This window comes from Zalophus californianus, chromosome 9, assembly GCF_009762305.2.
Source record: "Zalophus californianus isolate mZalCal1 chromosome 9, mZalCal1.pri.v2, whole genome shotgun sequence".
NCBI classification, from domain to species: domain Eukaryota; kingdom Metazoa; phylum Chordata; class Mammalia; order Carnivora; family Otariidae; genus Zalophus; species Zalophus californianus.
Genome location: NC_045603.1, coordinates 51,299,286 through 51,326,450, shown reverse-complemented (window position 1 = coordinate 51,326,450; position 27,165 = coordinate 51,299,286). Strand labels below are relative to the sequence as shown.

Genomic DNA, 27,165 nt, shown 5'->3' with positions numbered 1-27,165 from the left:
TGCATTCTAAAATAAGATTAACTGGAAGGATTTCGGAAAATATGGATTTTCTTTTTTTGGTAGGAGGGTGAATAGAATTCCCTGAACCCATTACCCCAACACAGAAACCATGCCTTGTAGGATCGTGGGAGGGAACATCGAAAACGCACATTTAATTAATAAGTCCTTGAACCACAGAACGAATTCACCCTCCACCCCCTTCACCAAGGGGCCTCTAAGATCATAACGACCTTGGCCGTCCTTATCTGAGAATGAACCTTCGCTAGAGAGAAGGCGAGAGGGAAGACCGAAGCTCAACTGAATTACCAGAAAGGATGTTTTCATTTGAATAAACTCTACCCAGTTGTTACCTCCCCACTCCTCTCCGCCTTTAAACCCTTCTGGAGGGGCGAGATGCTGGGGTTCAGGACGAGGCGAAACGGCCGCCAGAGGCCCGATGGGCTGGGGGATCCCGGGCGGGGCAATCTCCACTGCCGCCCGCTAGACCCCGGGAGGGGTAAGCAGGGCGGGGACAGCGGCGAAAGTTCCCCGGTCTGGTCCTCCCCAAAACCCGAGCTAGCGGAGTGGGGGGGCGGGTAGCCGGATCAGAGAGGACTTGGCAGTTTCCGGGAGGCTGGGGAAGCGACCCGGGGCACAGCCCGGCCAGACGCCGCGGTCGCAGTGGGCGTTCTGGGTTGCACAGACACTGCTGGGAAAGAGCAGGCTGGGAGGGCCGGCCGCACCACCCCCACCTGCGGCCGCGCGGGGAGTGCCCGGACCGCGTGGGCACAGCTCCCAGCCTCCCGGGGAGGGGCACACGGGAGTGGGCGGGGCCCCGGGAGGCGGGGTCGCGAGGCGCTGGGAGGCTAAAGCCGCGCCCGGAGCCCGGCGGGGAGGCGGCGGGAGGGGCCGGCAGGGCCGGAGTGAGCGGCGGCCGCAGCTGCAGCAGGACTGCCCGCCGGCGGCTCGGGGCCGCGCGCCGGGAACCTCGCGGGGCGGGCGGGCGCGGCACCCCCTGCCTGGCCGCCTGCGCCCCGGGGAGGCGGCCCACGCGCGAAGGGACCAGCAGCATGAGCAGCGGCTACAGCAGCCTGGAGGAGGACGCCGAGGACTTCTTCTTCACCGCCAGGACCTCCTTTTTCAGGAGAGCGCCCCAGGGCAAGCCCCGCGCCGGCCAGCAAGTGAGTGGCACGCGCGGCGGGCGCCACAGCCGGCGCCCATAGCTCCCGGGATCCCCGATTCCACGTGTATCAGTGGGGCGCGCTAGGCATGCCCGCGGGGAAGGAGCGGGGGCGGCCGAGAAGGGGCTTCTGCCTTTTGGGATCCCGGGGTCGTGCCTGGAGGTTGTGCACGTGGGCGTGCGGGCGTGCGCGGGGGGCGGCCAGCGCGAGGGAAGGAGGTGGAAGGGTGGGAGACCGAGGGCCCGCTCCTGCCTTCCGCGCCAGATGGCCTCTGCGGCCCTGCTTCGGGCGGCGGACTGCGGGAGAACACTTCTGAGAGCGTGGAGGCGTCCCCGGCCACTCCCGGCGTTTCCTCTGCGTCCCGGCAGTCGGTGGTCGGGGTCCTGGCTCCAGACTCCACTGGGAGTCGGTTCAGTTGGCAGTGAGCCCCCGAGTGGCTTGGGGGCCATGGTAATAGCCACGGGTGGCGTTGGCGACCTGGCCTCCGCTACCTTCCGGGTCCAGCACCTTGGTGGTGGGGTGGGGACGACAGCAGGCGCTCCCTAGACCTTGGTTGCGGGAGTCAAGGTTGTGCGTTTCCTGCAAAGTCAAGTTTATGAGTGCCTTCAATGTTTTGCAAACAAGTTCCGGTGCTAGGTAAAAACCAGCCGGGTAGAGTTGAGCCTTAGGCCGGTTTCTTCCTTTTTTGGAGGAAACATGCCGTGGGAAGTATGACTTGGGAAAAGATGGGAAGGGAACTTGGGCCGGTTTCGCCGACCCGGACTGTATTTCCCTGGAAGGCTTTCCCGAAGCGGGCCACTTGGGGTGGACTTCTCAGTCCCGCGCGTGAACCCGCGGCCTATTGGCCCGGGGAGCCACACCAGGAAGCCCTGCCAACCCAGCCGTGCTCCCATCAGATTAGTGAGGCTGTAATGGAACAAATTTGTTGCTCTTCAACAAAAGGCGCTCCCCGGACCATTGCTATGAGACCTCGTCCTGGAGACTGGAGGCAAGGAAAATCGTTCAGAGCCGGATGATGAGTTATGGGAGGGGTGAGGACGGAGTAATGTGTCAGGGTTTCCTCGCCAGACCTTTTAAGTTTACTTAACCACTTTCTGAGGTCAAATTTCTTTTTATGATTCGGAAGTTCTAGTCTTTTGCAGCCTCTTAATCCCAAACCAGGAGGGGGAGAGGGGATGGTGAAGGGCAAGAGTGAAGTCAAGTGCCCTTATTCAGTAGCACGTAATCCTGAGTCAAGTTCTGGGGCGGTAGTCTGTCCTCTTTATTGTTTCTAAGGCTTAGGACTGTGCTATTTACTAGTCACTTTGAGCGATGGCTTAGCTCAGGCTGCTGTGACAAATACCATAGACTAGGTGACTTAAACACAAATATTTCTCATAGTTCTGGAGGCTGGAGGTGGATCTCGGTGCCTGGCTGGTTGCTTGGGTTTTGGCGAGGACCCTTTGGCTCGGAGACTGCTGACTCCTTGCAGTGACTTCCCATAGAGAAAGGGCTAATTTTCTTCTTGTAAAGAAACGGATCCCATCGTGGGGGCCCCCTCATGGCCTCATTACCTCCCACAGGTCCCACCTCCAAATCCTTTCGCATTTAGGGCTTCCTCATATCAATTTTGGAGTGGGGGTCCACAAACATTCAGTTCATAGCAACTGATCCTTTATTTTCCGTAGAGTGTATTCTAATGGCTTGAGTTTGCTCTGAGGTTTGGAAGGCAGAAATACTCTTCCTCTCTGTCGGTTAGGGAAGAATTGCTTTTCCTTGTGCTTCTCTCGCTTGGCTCTTCTCTCTTGGCCTCTCCAGTCTTTCTTTCCTCTACTTTGTATTTTCTCCTGCCACTTAAGGCTGCCCTCACCATTTGACTAGAACTTGACAGAGGTGGTGTTTGAAGTTGATTCCAGAGGTGGCTCTTCTCCAGAAAACTTGCTGGTTCTCAGATTCTCTAGGTATGTGATGCTCCTTCACAAGGGCCAGAATATCCAGTTTGAATTGTGGAAGCATGTTTTAGTGCTTTAAAAAATAAAAATTTCTTTTTTCTGGGTTTAGACATACAGTGTTTCCATTCATTAATCTAGCATATATATTACATAATGTAACTTAGCTTTTAGAATTTAACATTAATATGTATTTTGGAGTATTGTGCTGAAAATCAGGACAGTAAGAACTAGTTATTTGCTTGAAGGGCTTGTTCTTTATATTCTGAAGCTTTATTGCCTGTGTGTTCCCCCTCCTAACGATAACACATGCAAGGTGCTGAGTTATGGGACTTACTTGCCAGGTGGCAGAAGTGTTTGAAACTGAATTTTTGTGGGCATTTTGGTTAAATTGACTGAATGTGTTAAAATTCCTGATGAGATTTGTGAGTTAAAGAAGTAAGACTCACAAATATAAAGCGAGGCATTCTAAGTATAGAACATTTCTTTTACCTAAGGTTAGATAATAGGTAAGCCTTTTTCATTTTATTTATTTATTTTATTATTATTTTAAGCAATCTCTACTCCCAGTGGGGCTTGAACTCATGACCCCGAGATCAAGAACCAGCCAGGGGTCCTGCGTTTTTCATTTTATTATGCTGGTGATTATAAGAATAAGATAAGCATTCCTTTTTTTTTTTAATTTTTATTTTTAAAATTTTTTATTTATTCATTTGAGACACAGAGATACAGAGAGAGAGAGAGCATGAGCAGGGAGAGAGGCAGAGGGAGAGGGAGAAGCAGGCTCCCCACTGAGCCAGGAGCCCAATGTGGGGCTTTGATTCCATGACCCTGAGATCATGACCTGAGCTGAAGGCAGACGCTTAACCATCTGAGCCACCCAGGCGCCCCAAGATAAGCATTTCTAACAAAGCATAAAAGCGAAACTTATCCTTTCTCTAGAAAGGTGGAAAGAGAGATGTTGCCTTAAGGATCTATTATTGCTAATAGTAAATTAAAAAAAATTTTTTAATTTTAAGTTTTAATTTTTTTGGTGCTGAACCACCTGGTGAAAAAGCCAGGAAAATTCAGTTTCTAGGACTCCTGAAAATATCCAGAGAGAGCAAGATGTTTGTGGTAAATGCAGGATGGAGAAAAAGGGGGAGGGGGATGAAGAATTTCTTTTCTTCTCTTGCCAGGCAAAGAACATAGCCCAACTTCTTTCTGTCTCCAACAAAAACAAAAATCTTATGGTTATAAGGAAAATGTTACCCTTTTCTTATGTTGGTACACTCTTAAAAAGAGAAAAAAAAGGCTTAAAAACCTGTCTGGAGGTCAGAAACAGGAATGAGAGGAGGCCTTTTTTGTGGCAGTTTGGTTGTCATGTTGATTGCTGTATCCCTGGGGCGTCCATTGGTACCGGAAACACAGTGATTGCTCAGTGAATATAGTTGTATGAATGAATGTTTTCCTCGTTTGATAATAATTGTCTCATTACAGGTTTTTCAAATGTACCCTTTCTTATGATTCTCACAATAACCCCCTGGAAAATTAACTTAATGAAAGGTAAGGCCTTGTTAAGTGATTCCCCAAAGGGCCCACATACTTTCCTTTTGGTTAATTCTCAGCCACCCCCCCAATTTTTTTTTTTTTTTTGAGAGAGAAAGAGCACATGCACCTGTGTGTGCGGTGTGGGGGTGGTGCTGCAGAGGGAGAGAGACATTTTTTTTTTTTAAGATTTTATTTATTTGACAGACAGTGAGAACAGGCAGGGGGAGTGAGAGAGGGAGAAGCAGGCTTCCTGCCAATCAGGGAGCCCAATGTGGGACTCGATCCCAGGATCAAGACCTTAGCCAAGGCAGACGCTTAACAACTGAGCCACCCAGGCGCCCAGAGAGAGAAAGAATCTTAAGCAGGCTCCACGCCCAGAGGGGAGGCCACTTGGGACTCATCTCACAACCCTGACATAATGGCCTGACCTGAAATCAAGAGTCAGATGCTTAATCAGCCGAGCCACCCAGGCGGGTACCCCCCAAATTTTAAAATTTGATTTTCTCTTTGCAGATATGGACATCTATAATTTAGGATTTTCTTAAAATGTCGACCGCCTGTTCCGCATATATGTTCATTACAGTGTTCATAATTCATGCTTGTGGATCCACTGTTGTTTCATACAGAACCGAGAATGTGGGCAGTTCTGTAATTCATAAGCACATTCAGACTTCCAAGAGTAGAAATGGACTAAAATTAATATAATCTATTGGAACGTAACTTACTCCATAGCTAAGGTAATCACTTTTCTTTCTGAGCCTTGGCTAGTTAATAGAAATAAGGAAATGAGACACTCTTTTTGCTTTAGCAGAATAGTCAAGAAGTTTTTTTTAAAGATTTTATTTAGTCACTTGAGAGCGAGCGAGCAAGTGAGAGTGAGCGCATGAGCAAACACACACACACACACAGACACACACACACACACACACACACGCTGGGGAGGAGGGTAGAGGAAGAAGCAGAGTCCCCACTGATCAGGGAGCTCTGTCCCAAGACCCTGAATCAGAACCCAGACTGAAGGCAGATGCTTAACTGATTGAGCCACCCAGGTCCCCCGAATAGTCAAGAAGTCTTAAAATTGTCTCTGAGCCACTCACACTTCTAAAAAGGTTATATTGAAGAATTGTTTATTAAGGCAAGCCTGTGCGACTCCACATAACAGGTCTCAAGTTCACCCTGTGGGTACTTTCCTTATTATAATTTAAATATTTTTCTGACTTGCTGTTTGGTTCTGTGTCTTGGTGCTAGAATCGACAGTAATGAGTTGCACTGTTTTATTCATGTGTCCATTAGAAGCTTTGGCAATAAATCACTGGGGGTAAAAGAATGGTTTACAACCTCAAAGGTATTTTGACTGTACTAACTCTTACACTCATTTTTGATCCCTATATTGTCGAATACAAACATTCCCACCAGTCCTTTTGCCTGGTGCACGGTGATTTGCACATTTCATCTCCATGTCTGATAAATTCTGTTTATACACAGTACGTATTAATCCATTGGAATTTTGTGTTTGTGTGAGCAGAACTCACAAAGACACATTCCCTTAACTCAATTTCAAGAGAAAATTAGTCCCCTCTTATATGAACAATACATTCTATATCCCGTTTCTTCTTCTGGCTGACTTGCAAGATTTGGAATTATTTGGAAAGCAGTGACACAAAACATTTATGAAAAGAAAAGCTAAAAATATCCAATAATGTGCTTATTCTTTTTAGACTTCCTTTGGCAGTCAGTGCATGTCATACTGTAAACATTCATTTTCTGGGAGAAGAAAAAAATGAAGCCGACCAAATGCTTTCTAATGTGGCGTGGTCCCCAGCTCTTAGCCCTGAGCATCAGCTCTTGCCTCCCCCCGCCCCCGCCCATAAGTAGCTGTCTTTTGATAAAGTTCCTGGTTTGAGGCTTGCTTTTCACTTCTGATTTGGCTCAAGACCATTATCTGGAAAGGGGGGGAGGTGTTCAGAAGCAATGGTGAAGTGACGGAGCAGGATAGGGGATAGATGCATGCGAAGGAGCTGCTGTTAGCTAAATTGGCCTGTTTGTATCCTTATCTCATTGAAGAACTCTGTACAGTGCCTAGGAAGAGGTTTAGTTCTAAGCAAGCATTAGCAATGTGACAAGGCCCTGCTTCTTGTTCATTCTCTGATACAACTTTTTATTTTTTTTTATTAAAGATTTTATTTATTTATTTGACAGAGACACAGCGAGAGCAGGAACACAAGCAGGGGGAGGAGTGGAAGAGGGAGAAGCAGGCTTCCCGCTGAGCAGGGAGCCCAATGTGGGGCTCGATCCCAGGACCCTGGGATCATGACCTGAGCCGAAGGCAGACGCTTAACAACTGAGCCACCCAGGCGCCCTGATACAACTTTTAAATAACTGCATGTGATGAGGACTAGTCATACTAGCCTCACTTCCTTTCAAGATCCATGATTCCCCATCGTAGAACCTTGGCCTGGGATTGCTGCCCTCCATTCTCCCTCCCATGTTAATTTACCTGTCCCCTCAGAGAAGTCTTCCTGAACCACCAGTCTGAAGTTGGTACCTGTACCCTCTTAAAGCCCTCTGTTCTTTCATAGCAAAAATTATAATATGTTATATTTAGTTTAATGAGGACAAAGACTGCCATGTTCACGGAGCACATAAAATAAATGCTCTGTTCTTAGTAGGTGCTCGAAGGAGTGAAAGCCTACTGATTTTGGATGGAAGTCGAAGTACTGGGTACTGGGAATGTTCCTTGATACACAAATGTACACAGTTCTTCCCCCTCCCCCAATTAGACCATAAGCCTCCACGGTGTCTTACACATTAGTAGTCATTTAAAAATAGATACTAGTGGGGCGCCTGGGGGGCTCAGTCGTTAAGCGTCTGCCTTCGGCTCAGGTCATGATCCCAGGGTCCTGGGATCGAGCCCCGCATCGGGCTCCCTGCTCCATGGGAAGCCTGCTTCTCCCTCTCCCACTCCCGCGGCTTGTGTTCCCTCTCTCGCTGTGTCTCTCTCTGTCAAATAAAATCTAAAAAAAATTAGATATTAGTAATAAGTGTTAATTACTAGTTTAGGTATAATTCACTTCATATATTTCCTCATTATTTTAAGAAAGCCTTTCTTTCATGATTCAATACTTTTATTCATTTGAGAGAGGGAGCGTGAGAGAGCGAAAACATGAGAGGGGGGAGGGTCAGAGGGAGAAGCAGACTCCCTGCTGAGCAGGGAGCCCGATGTGGGACTCGATCCAGGGACTCCAGGATCATGACCTGAGCCAAAGGCAGTGGCTTAACCAACTGAGCCACACAGGCGCCCCTTGAATTTATTTTATAAACAATTTATTTTTGCTATGAAGGGAAAGAGCAGAAGGTTTTTTTAAAGCTTTATTTATTTATTTATTAGAGAATGTGGGTGTGCTCCTGCAGAGGGGAGGGGCAGAGGGAGAGGGAGAAGCTCCCCGCTGAGCAAGGAGCCCCCTGCTGAGCAAGGAGCCTAATGAGGGGCTCGATCCCAGGACCCTGATATCTTTTTTTTTTTAAAGATTTTATTTATTTATTTGACAGATAGCACAGGTAGGCAGAGAGGTAGGCAGAGGGAGAGGGAGAAGCAGGCTCTCCACTGAACAGGGACCCGATGCGGGGCTTAATCCCAGGACCCTGAGATCATGACCCGAGCCAAAGGCAGACACTTGACCGACTGAGCCACTCAGGTGCCTGGAGAGCAGAGGGTTTTAAGAGGGGAGGGGTGCCTACTTTGTTTTGTTTTGTTTTATTTATTTTTTAAAAATATTTTTAAGTAATCTCTACACCCAACATGGGGCTTGAACTCAAAATCCCAAATCAAGAGTCACATGCTCCACCTACTGCCAGCCGGGCACCTCCATTTAATAATATTTTTTAAAAGCTTACCAAATAGAACATCTAATTTTTGTTTAAAGAGCTTGCTCCTTTAGCGCAAAGGAAACTCGTATGGGTTGACAGTTTTTCGGGGAACCACCTCTGTTGTGTGGAGTGTGATAAAGCTATACATCTGTTTAGATGGAAAGTTTACTGAGGTGTATCTCTGTAAAACAAGTCCCATTTTCCTGTTGACATCTGTTCAGAAACTCTAGATGATTGTGTTCCACAGAAACCTCATCATCCTCAAGGATAATGCGATGCATTAAACAGAGTTAATATTAATACCACTAACCAAAGTTTAACCATTCTTTATAATGAGGTTAGTTTTCCAGGTTTTTCTTAATAGTTAGCTCTGGTTTGGCTCTCAGTGGCTAGTCAAATGGTTTTTGTTTACTTGTTAATTTTTTTTTTTTAATAGAGAGGGCCAGAGATGCAGTAGGAAGGATGTCCAAGCCCATAAACGATGATCAAAATGGGATAGGCATGTAAAAATGTTACGAATAGAAGAGACCATCATTCTAGATTTATTTATTTTAGAGAGAGAGGGAGTGCACTTACAAGTGGGGGAGGGCCAGAGGAAGAGAATCTTCAAGCAGACTCCCTGCTGAGGATGTGACTTGATCTCATGACCCATGATAACATGACCTGAGCTGAAACCAAGTCGGATGCTTAACCGACTGTGCCACTCAGGCGCCCCTAGAAGTGACCATTATTCTAAAACTGGAATGGCCAGTATGGTAGCTACTGGCCACATGTTGTTGAGCACTTGAAATGTGGCTGGCCTGAATTGAGAGGTGCTGTAGGTGTGAAATATGCACTGGATTTCCAAGACAAATGAAAGAGAATATAAAATATATCAGAGTGATTGTTTAATATTGCTTCATGTTGAAATGATGATATTTGGGATATGCTGAGTTAAATAATTTTTACCTGTTTTTTTTTAACATGGCTACTGGAAAATTTAGAGCTATGTATGTGGCTCACATTCTGTTTTCTGCCGGACAATGCTGTTTGCTAAAGCAGAGCTAACTCTTGCCAGGGGTTTCGATCTCCCTCGTCTAGTGGCTGCAAATGGATGGATGGGTTGCCAGCCAGGCGTCCTGGGAAGATTTTTCTTCGTGAAGGGGAACTTGCCTTTTACTGTTGGGAATAGTTTTTCAGCCTATCGTGGGTCATGCATACCAGCATTTTGAGGTTATGAAACTTGTGTGTGGGGAACGTCCCTTTTTTCTGACCTATGAGCTGATAGGTAAAACTGTCTTAATGGCATTTTAAACTGCAACTCTGCCTTAAGTTTACAGAGAATGGGGTTCATTATTTCATAGAGTATTAAAACAGCAAGAGTAATACATATTTTATGGACTGTAATTGCTAACTGCTGCTACATGATTCAGTCAGCTAAGAATAATTTACTAATTATATATTGCAGCACTCAGTTGTTTTTTTTTTTTTCTCCAGACGCTAAACAAAGTGAGATAATTGGAGGAGGAAGAAGGATGAATTTGGGAATTGGAGGCCAGAAGAATAGATTGAGAAGATCTGGATTTAAGAGGTTTAGAATGCAGTCCGCAAAGTGTTTTTCATGAAGTTAATGTGGGTTAGACAATGTTTGTGTGTGTTAAGATTGTAAGGTAGTTTTCTAAATTCATTCCCGTGTTTACGGAATGTTCACAATGTGCTAGACTGGTGCTAGGGTTTCACTGAAGAAAACAGAAACCTGCTCTTAGGTTTAGTTGGTAGTCTGAGGGTGCCTGGATGTCTCTGTCAGGGGAGCACGTGACTCTCGATCCTCTGGGTTGTAAGTTTGAGCCCCATATTGGGTATAGAGTTTACTTAAAAATAAAATCCTTAAAAAAAATTTAGGTGCCTGGGTGGCTCAGTCGGTTACGTGTCTGCCTTTGGCTCAGGTCATGATCCCAGGGTCCTGGGATCGAGCCCCGCACGGGCTCCCTGTTCAACAGGGAGTCTGCTTTTCTCTCTGCCACTGCCCCTCTCCCCTTTCCCCCCTCGCTCCCTCTCCCTTGCTCGCTCGCTCTCTTAAATACAGTCTTTAAAAAAATTTTAGTTTGTAGTCTGTATAGATCATTTCTCATCCATGTGAAGAACAAGATCTTAGTCCAAAATTTGGCTCCCATCTTTGTTTTGTATGTCCTAAAAAGTAATTTTTCATAAACATGTCATTTTTACTGGAAGGATATTAAGGTTTTATAGGTAGCTGGAGCAATATGTTTTTGAAGTTTTTTTTTGATAATAAAGAGTATTCTAAAAATCGCATCATATAGTTTGGGGGAAAATGGTGCATTATCTTACTTTCCTAATCCAAATACTATTTTTCAGAATTGTTTTCCTAGTTTTGTCATTTGTCCTTTTTTAAAGTAATTTCTACCCCCAACATGGGGCTAGAACTCATGACCCCGAGTTAGGCGTTTCATGCCGTATGAACTGAGCCAGCCAGGTGCCCCTCATTTGTCTTGTTACATACATACAATCATACTGATTTTTTTTTAAATCCCATTTAAAAAAATTGTGGTAAAATAACACCTAAAATTTGCCATCTATACAGTTTTTGTTTACATAAACCATTTTTAAGTGTTCAGTGGTGTTAAGTATCTTTTCATTGCTATGTCTCCAGTTGCCAGAACTTTTTCATCTTGGAAACTGAAAGTGTCTCCATTAAGCTGCATGCACCCCTCCCCCTCCACATACTCTTGGCAGTCAGCGTTCCATTTTCTGTTTCTATGCATTTGACTATACATCTCATATAAGTGAAATCATGTAGTATTAGTATTTGTCTTTGTGTGACTGGCTTATTTCACTTAGCACAATGTCCTTAAGGTTCACCTGTGCTATAGCATTTGTTAGCATTTCCTTCCTTTAATGGAATATTCCGCTGTATGTATATACCACATTTTGCTTATCCATCCATCAGTCAGTGGGTATTTGGGGGCTACCACCTCCTGGCTATTGTGAGTAATGCTGCAGTGAACATGGGTATACAGATACCCCCTAGAGACCCTGCTTTCAGTTCTTGCAGGTATATACCCACAAGTGGCATTGCTGAACCATATGGTAATTATATTTTTAACTTTTTTAAGGAATTCTGACCTGACAAATTTGAATCTTGCTATTTAAACTTAGAATTAACGAGCTCTTGCTGAATGATTTCAGCTAGCACAGCTATCGTTTTCACGTCTGCCTTGTATTTTACTGAATAGGCATTATTTTCCAAATGTTGGAAAACTGGAATGTTTCTGATTTTTTTTTTCTTTTTTGGCTACCAAACATAACAATGTAGTGAACATTTTGAGCGAGAAACCTTTTCCATATGGATTAAATTTCTAGGATAGATGTACAAAATGGAATTTTGCTTAGCAATGATGATGGTATGGCCGTTTTATACCTCTTAGTTATCCCCTTAGTTCTACTTCTCATATCGCTAATTGAAGGCTGTATTTTTAACTAGTTTCCTTGTGCCCCTAGCTCCACTGGGTGTTGTCATTGAAATAGAGGGAAAACTGGGGCCCCTGGCTGGCTTAGTAGAGCATGCCACTCTTGATCTCAGTTTGTAAGTTCAAGCCTCACTTTGGGCCTGTTTACATAAAAGAAAAAATAGAGGAAAAACTTTGTAAAGGCACCTCATTGTTATTTAGTTGCATTCCTTTAAACAGTAAATTTAGTATTTTTCTGTACTACTAAGTGGATCTTCCTCTTGGTGTGAGCATTGTTCATGGCCTTTGACCATTTGCGAGGCAGGCAGGAAATCTCCAGAGAGCCTGTTCTTGAGTCCTGTGCATATTTAGCTGGGTAGATGGTTCCCCTTTTTTTTGTGGTCAGCTAAACTTCAGGTTATTTTTGACTTATTCTGTTCGTTACAAAGGGACATTACATATTCTGGCATTTTGAAATACTATAGAGTGTGCTCAGGCTGACATCACTGAAATTTGGAGCAAAAAAAAAAAAACCCTACCCCACTTTACTCCTATAATTATGAAAGGAAAGGCATTACTAAGAAAGCATCAGTGTCCTCTGAATACACTGTGGAATACAGAGGGTGGGAGCTGGATGATGTGTCTTTTACTAACCATGTTAAAAAAAAAAAAAAAAGTGACCGAAAGTGCCTGTTTATCGTTGAATTTCAATAAATTTAGTGCCAGATTTCCAACCACCCTGGTAGAAGTCAGAAGAACCTAAGTTTTATAATTAGACCAGGTATTGAAAAAAGGATTGTAGGGGCACCTAGGTGGCTCAGTTGGTTAAGTGACTGCCCTTCAGCTCAGGTCATGATCTGGGGGTCCTGGGATCGAGTCCCATGTCCCTGCTCAGTGGGAAGCCTGCTTCTCCCTCTGCCTGCCATTCCCCCTGCTTGTGCTTGTGCGCTCTCTCTCTCTCTCTCAAAAATAAATAAAATCTTAAAAAAAAGGATTATAGGACGAACTACTAAAAACCCCACCTACCAAAAAGGAGTTTTATACTGTTTACTTATAAGCTTATTGTCTTTTGTTGAAACATTGCAATTAGATAGAGTCTGGCATCGATACTTTAAGTCTTGCCTGTGTCAAACATTTTCGCTTAATCTTTTATAATCTGATTATTATAATCCTGGGTTGCCCTCATTTAATTTTTTTCTTGTTCAGAATATTTTAATTAAGTGAATCTTGTAAAGAGATGTAAGGAATTATTTCTGACTTTAGATAGATCATGAACCTTCCTTAGTCCTCATTCTTAGACAAACAAGTTTACTCTGAAAGTTTCCTATAAATACTTGTTTCGAGGAATCCTTCTTGTTATTTTGCCAGTGAAGTCATAGAAATTCATGTGTGTCTGATTACAGTTCTCAAACAGCAAACCAAAAACTGAAAAACTTGTATGAAAATAGAAAACAAAATAGCTGCATGCATTACATAGGAGGAAAAAAATACCAATACTAAAAATGAAGTTTAGCATTCCACAGTGTTGTACAGTTTGTGGAGCTTTCCAAGGGACTTAAAATGCAGTTGATTTCTTTGGACTCTAATTTCAGTGGAATTTGGTGAAGAGAAATTAAACCAGCAGAAGTTTTATTGGTTTAGACCTTCAGCAGATTGCAAGTTTTAATGGCATCACAGAGGTGAATTCAGGGATATTTGACTGGAGTTGGTCATTTCCCAGCTATGGGAGAATGTAAATATTATGTAGGTGGTTTAAAGAAACAATAATATTACTTTTGTCCATTTAAGGTCTGTTTCTGTTTGTTTAGACAGGCTTGTGGGTCACTTTTTCTTGCCAGTTTTCCTTTGTGGGGAGTTTACTGCCCTTTCAGATCTCTCTGAAATTTGCAAATTGCTTTCTCTGCTGACCGGTGTTGGCCACGCGGTGCAGTTGGTGGGAAGGACTGTGGTGGTGGGCCTGCTGCTGTGCGAGCTGGGGTCCTGTGGGCTCTGCTAGAGGAAATGCATCCTATGAACTGTACCCAAAGCATAATTATTCCTGCCAGTTGGTGCAGAGGATTAGAGGGAGCTCTTCCAGGGGAAAGTAGTACCTTTCAAGAAGACAAACGTAGGGGCGCCCGGGTGGCTCGGTCGTTAAGCCTCTGCCTTCGGCTCAGGTTATGATCCCAGGGTCCTGGGATTGAGACCCGCATCGGGCTCCCTGCTCAGCGGGGAGCCTGCTTCTCCCTCTCCCGCTCCCCCTGCTTGTGTTCCCTCTCTCACTGTGTCTCTCTCTGTCAAATAAATAAAATCCTTTAAAAAAACAAAAACAAAAAGGGAAACGTAGCACCAGTGTCAGCAAATCAGCTTTAAAATTAATTCTCACTGGAGGTAGTTCTGTGCAGTTTTATTATTAATTTATTTATGACTGTGCAGTTTTTTTTCATTTTTTATTTTATCTTTTAAGATTTATTTATTTGACAGGGAGAGAGACAGCGAGAGAGGGAACACAAGCAGGGGGAGTGGGAGAGGGAGAAGCAGGCTTCCTGCTGAGCAGGGAGCCCGATGCGGGGCTCAATCCCAGGACCCTGGAATCATGACCTGAGCCCAAGGCAGACGCTTAACTGACTGAGCCACCCAGGCGCCCCGACTGTGCAGTTTTAATTAACAATGGATCTTGATCTTTTGAGGTGAGGGCTATTAAAAAAAAAAAAAGGGGAACTGGATTTTGTTATGGGCCAAGAAGGGGTGTGTTCTTGACTGCTGACAGGCAGCTCTGTAAGGCAGCCTGGATTTAAATCCAGGCTAGCCAGCCGGTGTTTTGGACAAGGCCTTGCACCTCTTCAAGCCTCAATCTGTAAAGTAGCACCATGCCTGGCACATAATCTGTAATAAATATTAGCAATTAAAAAAAACTAGCTATTTATTTTTAAAAGGTTCTTCCATATATGGTCATGCACTTCATTTGAGTTTTGGGCTGAGTGGAGAACTGACCATGGATGGGAGATTCGACACTAAAGAATGAAAGTGGCAGGAAATTGGGTGTGTCTCTTTGGTTTTATTGACCAAAATGAACTGGGAATCTCATTGTCCTTGATCAGGAAGAAGCTTCAGTCATTCTTGGAGGCTTATTATTATTATTATTATTATTATTTTTTTTTTTTTAAGCCACTTTCAGTCTCACTGTAGTTGCTTTGTTTTCTGGTAAAGGGGTTGTTGTCTCCTGACCAAGCCGGAGGCCACCTATCAAAGTCTTCACCAACTTGTTTTCCCTTAAAGCCAGCCACCCCGGTGGAAAGAGGATGATCAGGCCTGTGAAAATGTGATTCTTTGGCTTAAGGGTTTATGTATAGGTTACTGAAGGGTTTTTTTTTTCTTCTTTGTCTTTCAACTCCCCCTGTTCTCCCTCTCTTACCTGCCTCTGGCCGCAGAGTTCTCCTCAAGGCTGCCGGCTTGACCTGGTGACAGATTTTGCTTCTTCCTGAGGGCTTTCCTTTTTCCTCCAGGAGGTGTCAATCACCTTGCGCTCATTGTTTAGGGACTTAGTCACCGTTTTGTTTCTGGTTTTCATGAGCTCAAATCCAGTGAGGTAACGGAGGGGAACTGTGTCACTCTCTGCAGAGGCAGAGCTGCGACTGTCATTCGAATCCCACCTCCACGCGTTGTGGCTGTGTTCCCAGCTGCGCTGCCCCCCCCCGCCCCCGCCCCCGCCCCGGGCTCCCACCCACAGTGTGTCAGCATTGCTGCACATGGCCGCGGTTCAGAAACAAGCCTGCTGGTGAGCTGTTGGAACACAGGCATCAAAGATGCTCAGCGAGTCAGTCTCATGATCTGTTCGGCGAACTCTTCAGAGTTCATGTATGCTCCATAAAACTGGCGTGAGCGGTGGAATCTGGTGGGGAAACCTCTTCCTTTGGACCACGTGAGCCTCTTGGGGTTTGTTCTTCCCTCTCCATCCCCAGTCGCCCCTTACTTTGGTTGTGTTTCTTAACAGTAAATTGGTTTTCTAAAGCTGGCTTTATATTCTTAATGCCACTGTGAATATTTTTAATCACTTGAATTGTAAATTAGCTGAACTGTAAATTTTACTGATCTGCTCCTATGTAAATATTATCACTTATTTGCATAAAAAACTTGGGACATTAACTAGCGTGTGAGTATGTGCTCATTAAAGGTTTACTATTCTAGTAGTATTAGCATTATTAAAAACAACTTGCTAGGAGCTTTTACTAAGAAAGTGTGATTTGGTAGAAGAATCTAGGCATCTAGAATTGGGAAATCTTCTTGGTTTTGAAACTCTGGGAGCTTTGAACAGGTTCCTTAACTTCTTGATTATCAGCTTGTTAATTTTTTTTTAATATTTTTATTTAAAAGAGAATGATAGAGCACTCGCTAGAGAACATGAGCTGGGGGAGAGGCAGATGGAGAGGGGCAGAGGCAGACTCCCTGCTGAGTGGGAAGTCCAACTCAGACTCCCCCATGAGCAGGAATGTGGGGCTGGATCCCAGGACCCTGGGATCATGACTTGACATTTAACTTACTGAGCCACCCAGGCGCCCTCAGCTTGTTAATTAAAACAGTTAATATAGAGGGGTTAAGTAAGATAATGTGTGTGGAAAGTATTCCCAGGTTATAAATTGTTACATAATTGCAAATATGACTGCATCACCAGTGTGTTTAAAGACTATAAAATTGTTTTCTTAATATTATAAATTGATTTTAAATTCTCAACCTATGGTAGTATTGGAGGTGACACTTGATAAATAGTTATTGAAAAATAAATTTATCCCCCATCTCACTCATGTATGTCTATTTTTAATCTGCAAGGTAGTGATTTGGTTTTTTTTGCTTTGTTTTTTTTTTAGGTTTTATTTATTTTATTAGAGAGGGAGAAAGCACAAGCAGGGGGAGTGGCAGGCAGAGCAGGCAGAGAGAGAAGCAGCCTCCTGGGATCATGACCTGAGCCGAAGGCAGAGGCCTAACTGACTGAGCCACCCAGGTGTTCCAGCAAGGTAGTGATTTGTATTTGGGGACCTGAACATTTTACATCTAAGCAGCAAGTTTAGACTAACCTTATGAATGAATTGTATGAAGCACTCTGATGCTTTGGAGAAAGATGATATTCTAGCTCATTATTGAATGATTCAATGCACTGGGGGCTTTGAGTAAATTTAGTTCTGAGCCTTCCAGATTATCCTGTGAGCTTCATGAGGGCAGACATGTCTTTCTTGTTCACCACTATATGTTCATTGTTAGTGTGGTACTTGTCACAGGGCACAGAATGAGGTCTGTTACTTTTTTTTTTTTTTAAGATTTTAAGTAATTTCTACACCCAGCGTGGGACTTGAACTCACAACCCCAAGGTCAAGGGTCACATGCTCTGCCAACTGAGCCTGCCAGGTGCCCCTGGTATTTATTTATTTATTTATTTATTAAGTAGGTTCCACACTTAATGTGGAACTCCAACTCATGACCCTGAAATCAAGGGTCACATGCTCCACTGAGCCAGCCAGGTGCCCTGTCTTTATTTGTTAATTGACTACCTGGTTTTCATTTGATCAGATTTGTGTCAGAATCATAAGCAAAAGAAGTTGGGTGAAGGCAGTGAAACATGTTTCTTTCAGGGGGAATAATGATAAAACAATGGTAATAAATTCTGTATCATGTGAAAGTGAGACATTTAGGTGAAATGGAAAATCTATTGGGCTAGGGATGTGGAGACCTGGGTCCTAGGCCTGTACTTTGTTCCTAAGAGCTAACTTTGGAAGTTAATGATTAATTGATTCTAGATCTGAATTTCTGATTGGAGGGAAGGTAAATCTTAAAAGTGTTAAAAAAGTCTTGAAAAGGATTATGTGACATGTATTGAAATGCCAAACGAATGAGTTTGGAAACAGCTGTATTAGGTCATATCTGGTTGGGTGGGGTTGAACTTAAGTGAATTGGTTAGTCATTGGTGTTTGAGAAATGAGTAGAATATGTAGAATTTTTTTTTTAAGGTTTCATTAGTTGAGAGAGAGATCTGGGGAGAGGGAGAAGCAGGCTCCCCACTGAGCAGGGAACCTGATGCGGGGCTTGATCCCAGGACCCTGGGATCATAACCTGAGCCGAAGGCAGACACTTAACCAACTGAGCCACCCAGCGACCCTGTAGAATTATTTCTTTTCCTAAAGAGGGAATGTTTTGGGAAAGAAATCAAGGGGGTCCTGGGTGGTTTATGGAACTCATCCCTATATAGTGCCAATAAGAATGGGTTTTGTGCAAGCCAAAGGGAACACTTAATTGTTTTGAACTTCTGTATTGCAGGATTTAGAAACATAGTGTCAAGAACTATTTAAGAAAGAGCCAACCAGCAGTGCCACATTCCTCGAGAACAGGGCAGGATGAGTGTGAGAGTCCTGCGCTTATGCTGTACTTCCTGAAGGATGAGTGCTTGTGGGCAGGTGCGCATTCCCATTTGGGAGTGAGGAAGTGTATTCATTTCCTGTGGAAGATTAAATTTTGCCTTTTGTTTCCAGTGTCTCTTTTATTCCAGTTGGGTCTGCATTTACTGTTGCCAGGTAAATGTTCCAAATAGATTTTTTTTTTTAGCAAGTTAAATTCTATTATAAAATATCAGTCTATTGTCTAACTCAATATATCCAAACATGAGGCTTCCAGAGGCTTCTATCCCTTTGCCCATACCCTGTGTAGAGTGCCTTACTCAGCCTCTCCATTCACTAATCCGTGGCTGTCCAGTTCAAGGCTCATTTCTTACAATGTCTTGTCCTCTGATTGCTACAGGTATATTTAAGTATTGCCCTCTGACAAGAATAAAAGCTCTTGAGGGCTAGGGGTCTTTGCTTTCTAGAGTCCATATTGAATGATCTGTGAGTGTGATGATTAACTTTATTCATTATTGAGACATTGTCTTTCCTGAGAAGAATTATCTTATTATTACTGTTTTTAAGGATTTTATTTATTTGACAGAGAGAGACATAGCGAGAGAGGGAACACAAGCAAGGGGAGAGGGAGAGGGAGAAGCAGGCTTCCCGGCCGAGCAGGGAGCCCAGTGCGGGGCTCGATCCCAGGACCCCGGGATCATGACCTGAGCCGAAGGCAGACGTTTAATGATTGAGGCACCCAGGCGCCCAAGAAGAGTTATTTTTAATCTGAGCAGTTTATTTAGAACTTTCATCTGTTTCTGATGTCATACAGACTTCAGGAGATACTTCAGCAAGACCCTATAGGGAAAGATATTTCTTTAAAATTGGACTTTTAAACATTTGAGGGATTACTGAAAATTTAGAAAGACAACTATCTCTAAAGGTATGGACTGGGTGGAATGGTTCCTTTTAATGGGAAGAGTCTTAGGTTTTCTGCTATTAGCTAGAAGGAACATGCTTAAATGCATAACTATAGGAAGTTTTGTTTTTAGTCATGGAAATCACAAAAAATTATTTTTCTAGTGACTCCTGTTCTTTTCGTTAAGTACATCCTAGCGTCCCTGAAATTCTGTGGTGCGCTCTAGATTTGGAAAATGTGTGATGTGACAATACGGATGGCAGATTCTGTAGCTGCTCCCATTTTGTGTTCATTTTAATTTGAAATGTTGGCTGCAGAAAAGGAGTATTGTGTCAGAATCGTTTATGTGAATCAAAATGGTGCATTGGCATTTTGTGGCAAGTAGAGTACCAAGACTCCAGACCCTTCATGTTAACAGTTATTAAGCATTATTTGAAGTATCTCTGAGTTTACATATAGGCATTGCATTCGTTTAGGCACTGATGGATTTTAACAGTTTCAGTGATCAAAAGGGGGAATGTGGGCTGAACTATAAAGTAATAGATTCCCCCAGCTGTGTAATTGATGTCATCAAAAAAGGTAGACACATAAAGTTAAAACTGCTTCAAAATACTGACCTGTTCTTTGTGGCTATTAGGACTTGCAGGAATGAGTTCTAGCCCGGCCTCAGTGGCTGTCTGGTGATTGAGGTGGAATGGAGGCAGTGAGAGTGGGGATGAAGTGGAAGAGGGGCCAGATTGAAGATACTGGGGAACTGGAGGGATTTGGTAACTCTGGATGTGGGTATTGGGGTGGTGAGAAGGACAAGGATGAGTTGTGGGTTTCTTGGCTTGGGTGACTCAGGAGGTGATGTGGTCACTTGCCAAGAAAGGGAATATAGAAGAAAAATGAGATTTGGGAGAGAGGGTAAGTTCAGACAACCTGTTGACTCCAGGCAGTCAATAAATAATGGATGAATGAATCGGGGTAAAGTTTTTTTGAGCTGTCTGTAGGGCATCAGATTTTCCCAGGCTTGTCCATAAGATAGAGGAGGTACACCTGATCTGGGGAGAGAGCTTTGGGATTTGTTGAAGCCATGGGAGGAGGAGGAGGACCCAGGCAAGTAGGACACAGTGGCATTTAAATGGTAAGTCCCGAAGAAGGGTGTGTCCCCAGAGAGCAAGTGGAGGGGCTAGAGAGGTGAGAAGAAAGCCAGGGGAGTGGTGTCCTGGGAGCCCAGGGAGGAGCCAGCCTCAGGAACAGGGGCTTGGTGAGTAGGGCAAGTGTAGCACACAGAAAAGCCAGGGAGCCAGGGACTGAAGTTGAGCCAGTAGGAGTCTCTGGAGACCTTGAGGAGCTCCTCTTCAGTGACCTGGAGGGGCAGTCCGACTGCAGAGGGAGGAAGAGTGAATAGCTGTGGAGGAGACAGGAAAGTGAGTGCAGGCTGCTCTCCAAGGTTTGGCTGGAAAGGACTGTGCCCTAAAATGAGGCCATGGGCATGTTGTCATCATTTTTATTTTTTTAAAGATTTTATTTATTTGACGGAGAGAGAGAGAGAGAGAGAGAGAGAGACAGCGAGAGACGGAACACAGCAGGGGGAGTGGGAGAGGGAGAAGCAGGCTTCCCGCGGAGCAGGGAGCCCGATGTGGAGCCCGATGTGGGGCTCGATCCCAGGATCCCGGGATCATGACCGGAGCCGAAGGCAGACGCTTAGCGACTGAGCCACCCAGGCGCCCCTGTCATCATTTTAAAATGAGACACCTGAGTAGAAAGAAAGTGGATGGTGATTAGAGGATATAGGTGAAGGACAAGGGTTCCTCGAAGGAGATGGCTGTCTTGGCTGCGGAAGGGATGGTGTTTGGACCGGAAGTGGGGGAGGACTGCTTAGAAAGAAGATGGCCCCTCTCGGAGAAGAGGGGAGGGGTTGAGTCTGGAAAACATGTACCTGATCTAGGTGGTGGGGACTGGCAGCTTGAGTCGTGGCAGATGTGCACTGATCGAGCAGGTGGGTATGCGCGTGCGTGCGTGCGGGTGTGTGGAGAGAAAGCCAGAGGCACGGAGACAGAAAAATAAACTAGCAGGAGAGTGGCGGGTCTGGTGGGTCTGGAGGACAAGGTGACGTTGTGGGTGGAGCAGATGGGGAAGGACACACCTGTGGGTGTGGTGAAGGGCTGGGAAAGGAAGCAGGCTCTCAAAGGGCCTTCCTTGCCCGGCTTATGGGTAAGGGGAGCCATGCAAGGAGAAGTAATGAGGTCAGATCGATGATTTTGCCGCGGATAGTAGTTTACGGCAGAGTTTGGGCAGAGACAGGGATATTGTTTGGGAGGCTATTGAAGTAACCTGGGTGAAGGTCATTCGGGCTTGAAATGGGGCAGTTGAGGTGGGAGAGGTGAGGATTCCTGAAGTTGACTTCAGGTTAGATGGGCATCTGTTTGACCAGGTGGGGAGAGAGGGGAGGAAATAGGTATGTGTATGGGGTGGCTGAGGACGGTGCTGCCCTTGTGGAACTAGGAGGAAGATAAGCCAGTCTAGCGACGTGGCACAGTTCAATTTCAGGCACATTTCAGAACATTTGTTTGTGTAGCATCTAGTTGGCAACTAGAATGAGGGGTCTGAAGCTCAGGAAAGAGATCTCTGCAAGAGACCGATTTGGAAGCATGAGATCATCATCCTTGATTTGGAAATGGTTAAAATTTATTTGAAGGAACAAGAGAAAAATAAATACTGATGTGGATATGGACTATAAAAAGTCAACTTTTCAGACCATTTCAGTATATTATTAACTTTCTTAGAATAAAGTCTTTGATGACCAGAATGTGGATGGGCCCCCTAAATAGCTCAAAAATTAATGACAAAAAGGTGTTAGGAAATAAATTGAAGAAAGTTTCGATATAAATGTTTTTATCTTGATAGTTTTTTTTCCTATTAGGTTGAAATCTCTTTTTTAATCCTTGTTTATTTTTGATAAGAGATTTGAGAAAACTGATGGGAACTAGCTGGTTGTACTTTTGACATGTCTTTGAAGATGAAATATACTCTCTTGAGTGTGCCATCATGGCATTTTACTCCCCAGGTTTGGCACCAGTGGATACCTAATAATTAGATATTCTAATGCAGTGTCCAGGGATGGATTTAAAAAACAAAACAAAACACTAAAGTGGTTTTCAGGAAATAGGCTGATTACAATTTATATTTAGCTAAATACTTGTTTGTAAAGCCTTACTTTGGATCTGCCATAAAATACACATATTTCTGTTTTCCTTCCCAAAATGTAGGAGCAAGTAATACTGCTAATCTGTGGAAATGTTAACTAAACAGAAGTTAAGTCTTTATTTTTTAAAGTTTTATTTATTTTCTGTTTATATATTTTTAAAAGATTTTATTTACTTATTTGACAGAGACAGTGAGAGAGGGAACACAAGCAGGGGGAGTGGGAGAGGGAGAAGCAGGCTTCCTGCCAAACAGGGAGCCCGATGCGGGGCTGGATCCCAGGACCCTGGGATCATGACCTGAGCTGAAGGCAGACGCTTAACGACTGAGCCACCCAGGCGCCCTTAAGTTTTATTTTTATTTACGTAATCTGTATACCCAGCATGGGGCTCAAAGTCATGACCTGGAAATCAAGAGTCTCCATCTCTTACAACTGAGGCAGCCAGGCATCCCCCCCTCGGGGGGGGGGGGGAAGTAAAATCTTTAGATCCTTTGGAAGTTGCAGCAGTGTGGTGGGTGCTTTAGAATCCGTATAGAGCTATGGGTGGTTCAGGTTCTCCCTTAACCCCCTGCCTCTGTTCTGAACTGCCTGCACTACATGTTGATGTGTGCTGTAGAAGAGTCCTGCTTTTATGGTATCAACATTTATTTTTTCAGAGATTGTATTTATTGAGAGAAAGAGAGAGCATGCACACGTGAACGGGGGAAGGGGCAGAGGGAGAGGGAGAGAGAGAATCCCAAGCAAGCTCCGTACTGAGTGCTGAGCCTCATAGGTATACAGTAGTTCACAATACAGTGATTATGTAAAAGTAGTGTGAATGCCTTTATAGCTGACCATCCAACTTTATTTATTTTTAAGATTTTATTTGAGAGACTGTGAGTGGGCGTGCGCGCGCCTGCACATGTATAGGGGGAGGGACAGAGGAAGAGGGAGAGAGAAAATCCCAAGCGGACTCTGCACTGAGTGCCCAGCCAGTCTCAGGGCTCAGTCTCACCACACCGAGATCATGACCTGAGCCGAAACCAAGAGTCGGACACTTGGGGGCACCTGGGTGGCTCAGTTGTTAGGCGTCTGCTTTCGGCTCAGGTCATGATCCCAGGGTCCTGGGATCGAGCCCCATGTCATGTCCGGCTCTCTGCTCCGCGGGAAGCCTGCTTCTCCCTCTCCCACTCCCCCTGCTTGTGTTCCCTCTCTCGCTGTGTCTCTCTCTGTGAAATAAATAAATAAAATCTTAAAAAAAAAAAAAAGTCGGACACTTGACCAACTGAGCCACCCAGGTGCCCGTGACTATCCAACTTTAAAAGATAACACTTTGTGGATGTAGTTGAAGCTCCTGGGTCTTCCTGGTCCCATTTTCTCTCCCGTTCCCTATCTCTCCAGTTTTTTTTTTAAGATTTTATTTATTTATTTATTAGAAAACGAGAGAGAGAGAGAAACAGCATGAGAAGGGAGAGGGTCAGAGGGAGAAGCAGGCTCCCCGCCGAGCCGGGAGCCTGATGTGGGACTCGATCCCAGGACTTCGGGATCATGACCTGAGCCGAAGGCAGCTGCTTAACCAACTGAGCCACCCAGGCGCCTCCAGTTCTTTTTTTTTATCATTGCCATCCATGTATTTAATACTTTTTACTACAGGTGTCAATGTAAATATTAATCATCAATAGTTAGTGTTACTTTACATGTTTTTTTAAAACTTGTGGGTGTGGTGTCATTGCATATTTTCTTCTGTAGTTCGCTTCTATTCAACTTTGTTGAGATTCTTGCTACTCCAGTTCATTCTTTAAGTGCTGAACACTTAAGCGTGTCCATTTTATGTTGATGGACATTTTGTATTTCCTCCCATTTTTCCCTATTACAAATTACATTGCAGTACACTTCTTTTACATGTCTCCTTTCACGTGTGTGTGAGACTTTCTGTAGGTTGTAATCCCAGGAATGGAATTGCTTAGTCATAGAGAAGGGAATGTGTATCTTCATGTTGGTTGGGCAGGTTCTTCAGTTCCATCTTTGAATTGGACAGCTTGAGGATTTATTTATTTTTTTAAAAGATTTTATTTATTTATTTGACAGAGACAATTGAGAGAGGGAACACAAGCAGGGGAGAGTGGGAGAGGGAGAAGCAGGCTTCCCGCTGAGCAGGGAGCCCGATGTGGGACTCGATCCCAGGACCCTGAGACCATGACCTGAGCCGAAGGCAGACGCTTAACGACTAAGCCACCCAGGCGCCCGAGGATTTAATTTTTAACTTGTATGTTAGTATTTTCTTGAAACCATAATGGACCTATGGAAATGTGTGGTTTGGGGAAAATTTGGAATACAGAATACGTCATATTTATTATGTGTTAGCTTTATAACTTTAGTGATGTGTACAGTTCCATTTAAATGATACGGTTTTATATTTTCACCTCGGATCACAATGAAAGCCTATAAAAAAAGAAATCACTAAACTGTATTTCTTTGGTTATCTGTGCTCACCTGAAGTTACACAGTGTGGCTTGGTTGGGGGGGGTGGTTAAACATTTTTATTGAGGTATAATTGACATGTGTTAGTTTCAGGTGTACAACATAATGATTCAGTATCTGTATATGTTCCAAAATGATCATCAAATCACCTTGTTACAGAATTTTTTTTCTTGTCATGAGAACGTAAGGGCTTAAAAGTACCTTAACTGCTAACTCTCTGAGCTCCTTTCAAATATGTGCCACAGTGTTAGTAATTGTGGCCCAGTACTGTACTGAAAATCTCTTCTATCTCAGTCCTCATTCTATCTCAGAGTGATCAAGCCGAATGGAATGAATGAAGAATGGCATAAATCCTGATGGGGATCTTTTTGAAGTCACCTGGCATGCTCCCTTTGGGTGAAAGAGGGTTCTGTTTTCTTAACATGGTCTTCCTCAAGCTGCCTAGGTTTAGTTTGTGGTTTCCAAGAGACTTGTTGGACTGGCTTTAGGCTGATACTAATCAGTTTCTTCATATTTCCTCCACGGCTTTTTTTAAATTAAATTAAATTTTTTTAAGACAAGTTGGTGGGGAGGGACAGGTGGAGAGGGAGAGAGAATCCCAAGCACGGATTCCCAAGCAGGAGCCAGACAAGGGGCTTGATTTCACAACCCTGAGATCATGACCTGAGCTGAAATCAGGAGTTGGACACAAGCGACTGAGCCACCCAGGCGCCCCTTCCCCCATGGCTTTTTTTTTTTTTTAAGGTTTTATTTATTTATTTGACAGAGAGAGACAGTGAGAGCAGGAACACAAGCAGGGGGAGTGGGAGAGGGAGAAACAGGCTTCCCGCTGAGCAGGGAGCCCAATGTGGGACTCGATCCCAGGACCCTGGGACCATGACCTGAGCCGAAGGCAGACGCTTAACGACTGAGCCACCCAGGCGCCCTCCCCCATGGCTTTTTATTTTTTTTTTTATTTTTATTTTTTTTTTTTTTAAAGATTTTATTTATTTATTTGAGAGAGAGAATGAGATAGAGAGAGAGCATGAGAGGGGAAAGGGTCAGAGGGAGAAGCAGACTTCCCGCTGAGCGGGGAGCCCGATGTGGGACTCGATCCCGGGACTCCAGGATCATGACCTGAGCCGAAGGCAGTCGCTTAACCAACTGAGCCACCCAGGCGCCCTAAAGAACTTCTGTATAGCGCTCTTTTCAGTCAGATCCAAAAACCATTTGCTATTATGGTTTAGTTGTTTCTATTTCCTTCTGGCAGGACTCAGTAAGAGAACTACTTCTCATGGACCTTGGCTACAAGTTTTGCCATGTGTCATGTCCTTAGTGGAAGTAGGAGGAAGATAAGCAGGTAAGACAGGAACAGTGTCGTCTGTCTCTCTGACAGATAAATTCTTTAAAAAAGTTTTTTTTTTTTTTTTTTTGCGCATAGCACACATTTACTAACCAAAGGAATGATCCTAATTAAATCAACACTTTGAAATAGATGCATGTAAAATGTTTGTGATAAAGATAATTGAACACAGTAATGAAAAAAAAAGCAGTATGGAGATTTGCTCATTGAACTGAGCTTGTTCATCCTCACAGCTAATTCCTGTCCACAATGAGGATGGAATTTTTGCTCTACTTTTTCATAGACCCGAGTACAGGTGACATTATTCATGACACATTCCACCACTAACTTCCCATTTTCCAATTTTCTTGTGATTGTGCTTTCCTTCCCATCCCATTCCTGATGTTGATCCAACGCGCCGTCTGTGAAGGTGCAGACTTGAGTTTTTCTGCCATCAGCTGTAGTTTCTTCAAACTTCTCTCCAAGGTTACACGACAGCTGTGTTGTTTTTGAAGTGCTCTCAGTTTTTATGGTGAGGTTTTTGCCGTCAGAAGAGATGGTACAATCTGGTTTGGCCATTGCACCCACTTTTCGCAGAGCCATTCCCACTCCTACCTCCTCCATGTATTCGTCAAAGCCTTTGCTTTCCACTAAGCGCCATCTTCTACCAGCTGCTGAGTGGTGGCCATGGTGGGCGCGGCCGGCGGGCCTAGCGAGCAGAGCAGAGTGGGGCGTCGGAGTGTGGCTTCCCGCCGGCGCCCGTGGCTGCTTTATCTAAAAAAATTTCTTTATGTTTATCTACAACACGACTTGATATCCACAGTGAACTGATTATTACAGTCAAGCTAATTAACATGTCATTTCCTCATGACCATTCTTTTTGTAATGAGAGCAACCTGAAATCTGTTGTAGCATATTTCCTGTTTAGTACGATATTAACTATAGTTATGCCTGTACATTCGCTCTCTAGACTTAACTCATTCTACAGAACTGAAACTTT

At 44.2% G+C, this 27,165-nt stretch overlaps 2 protein-coding genes across 2 annotated transcripts in view; one reads left to right on the top strand and one right to left on the bottom strand.

The window, feature by feature from the left end:
- The first annotated feature begins 857 nt into the window (after positions 1–857).
- RASSF3 (Ras association domain family member 3) overlaps positions 858–27,165 on the top strand; it is a 67,867-nt gene continuing 41,559 nt past the window's right edge. Inside the window, exon 1 of the mRNA XM_027594506.2 lies at positions 858–1,160. Within this exon, the coding sequence (XP_027450307.1) occupies positions 1,050–1,160 (111 nt within the window). The 5' untranslated portion in view covers positions 858–1,049. The remainder of the gene's footprint in view (positions 1,161–27,165) is intronic.
- LOC113921622 lies at positions 1,230–26,854 on the bottom strand. Its single transcript, XM_035729149.1, is given in 4 exon segments — positions 1,230–1,456; positions 1,652–1,792; positions 26,270–26,830; positions 26,833–26,854. Coding segments are annotated over 4 exon segments (951 nt in total).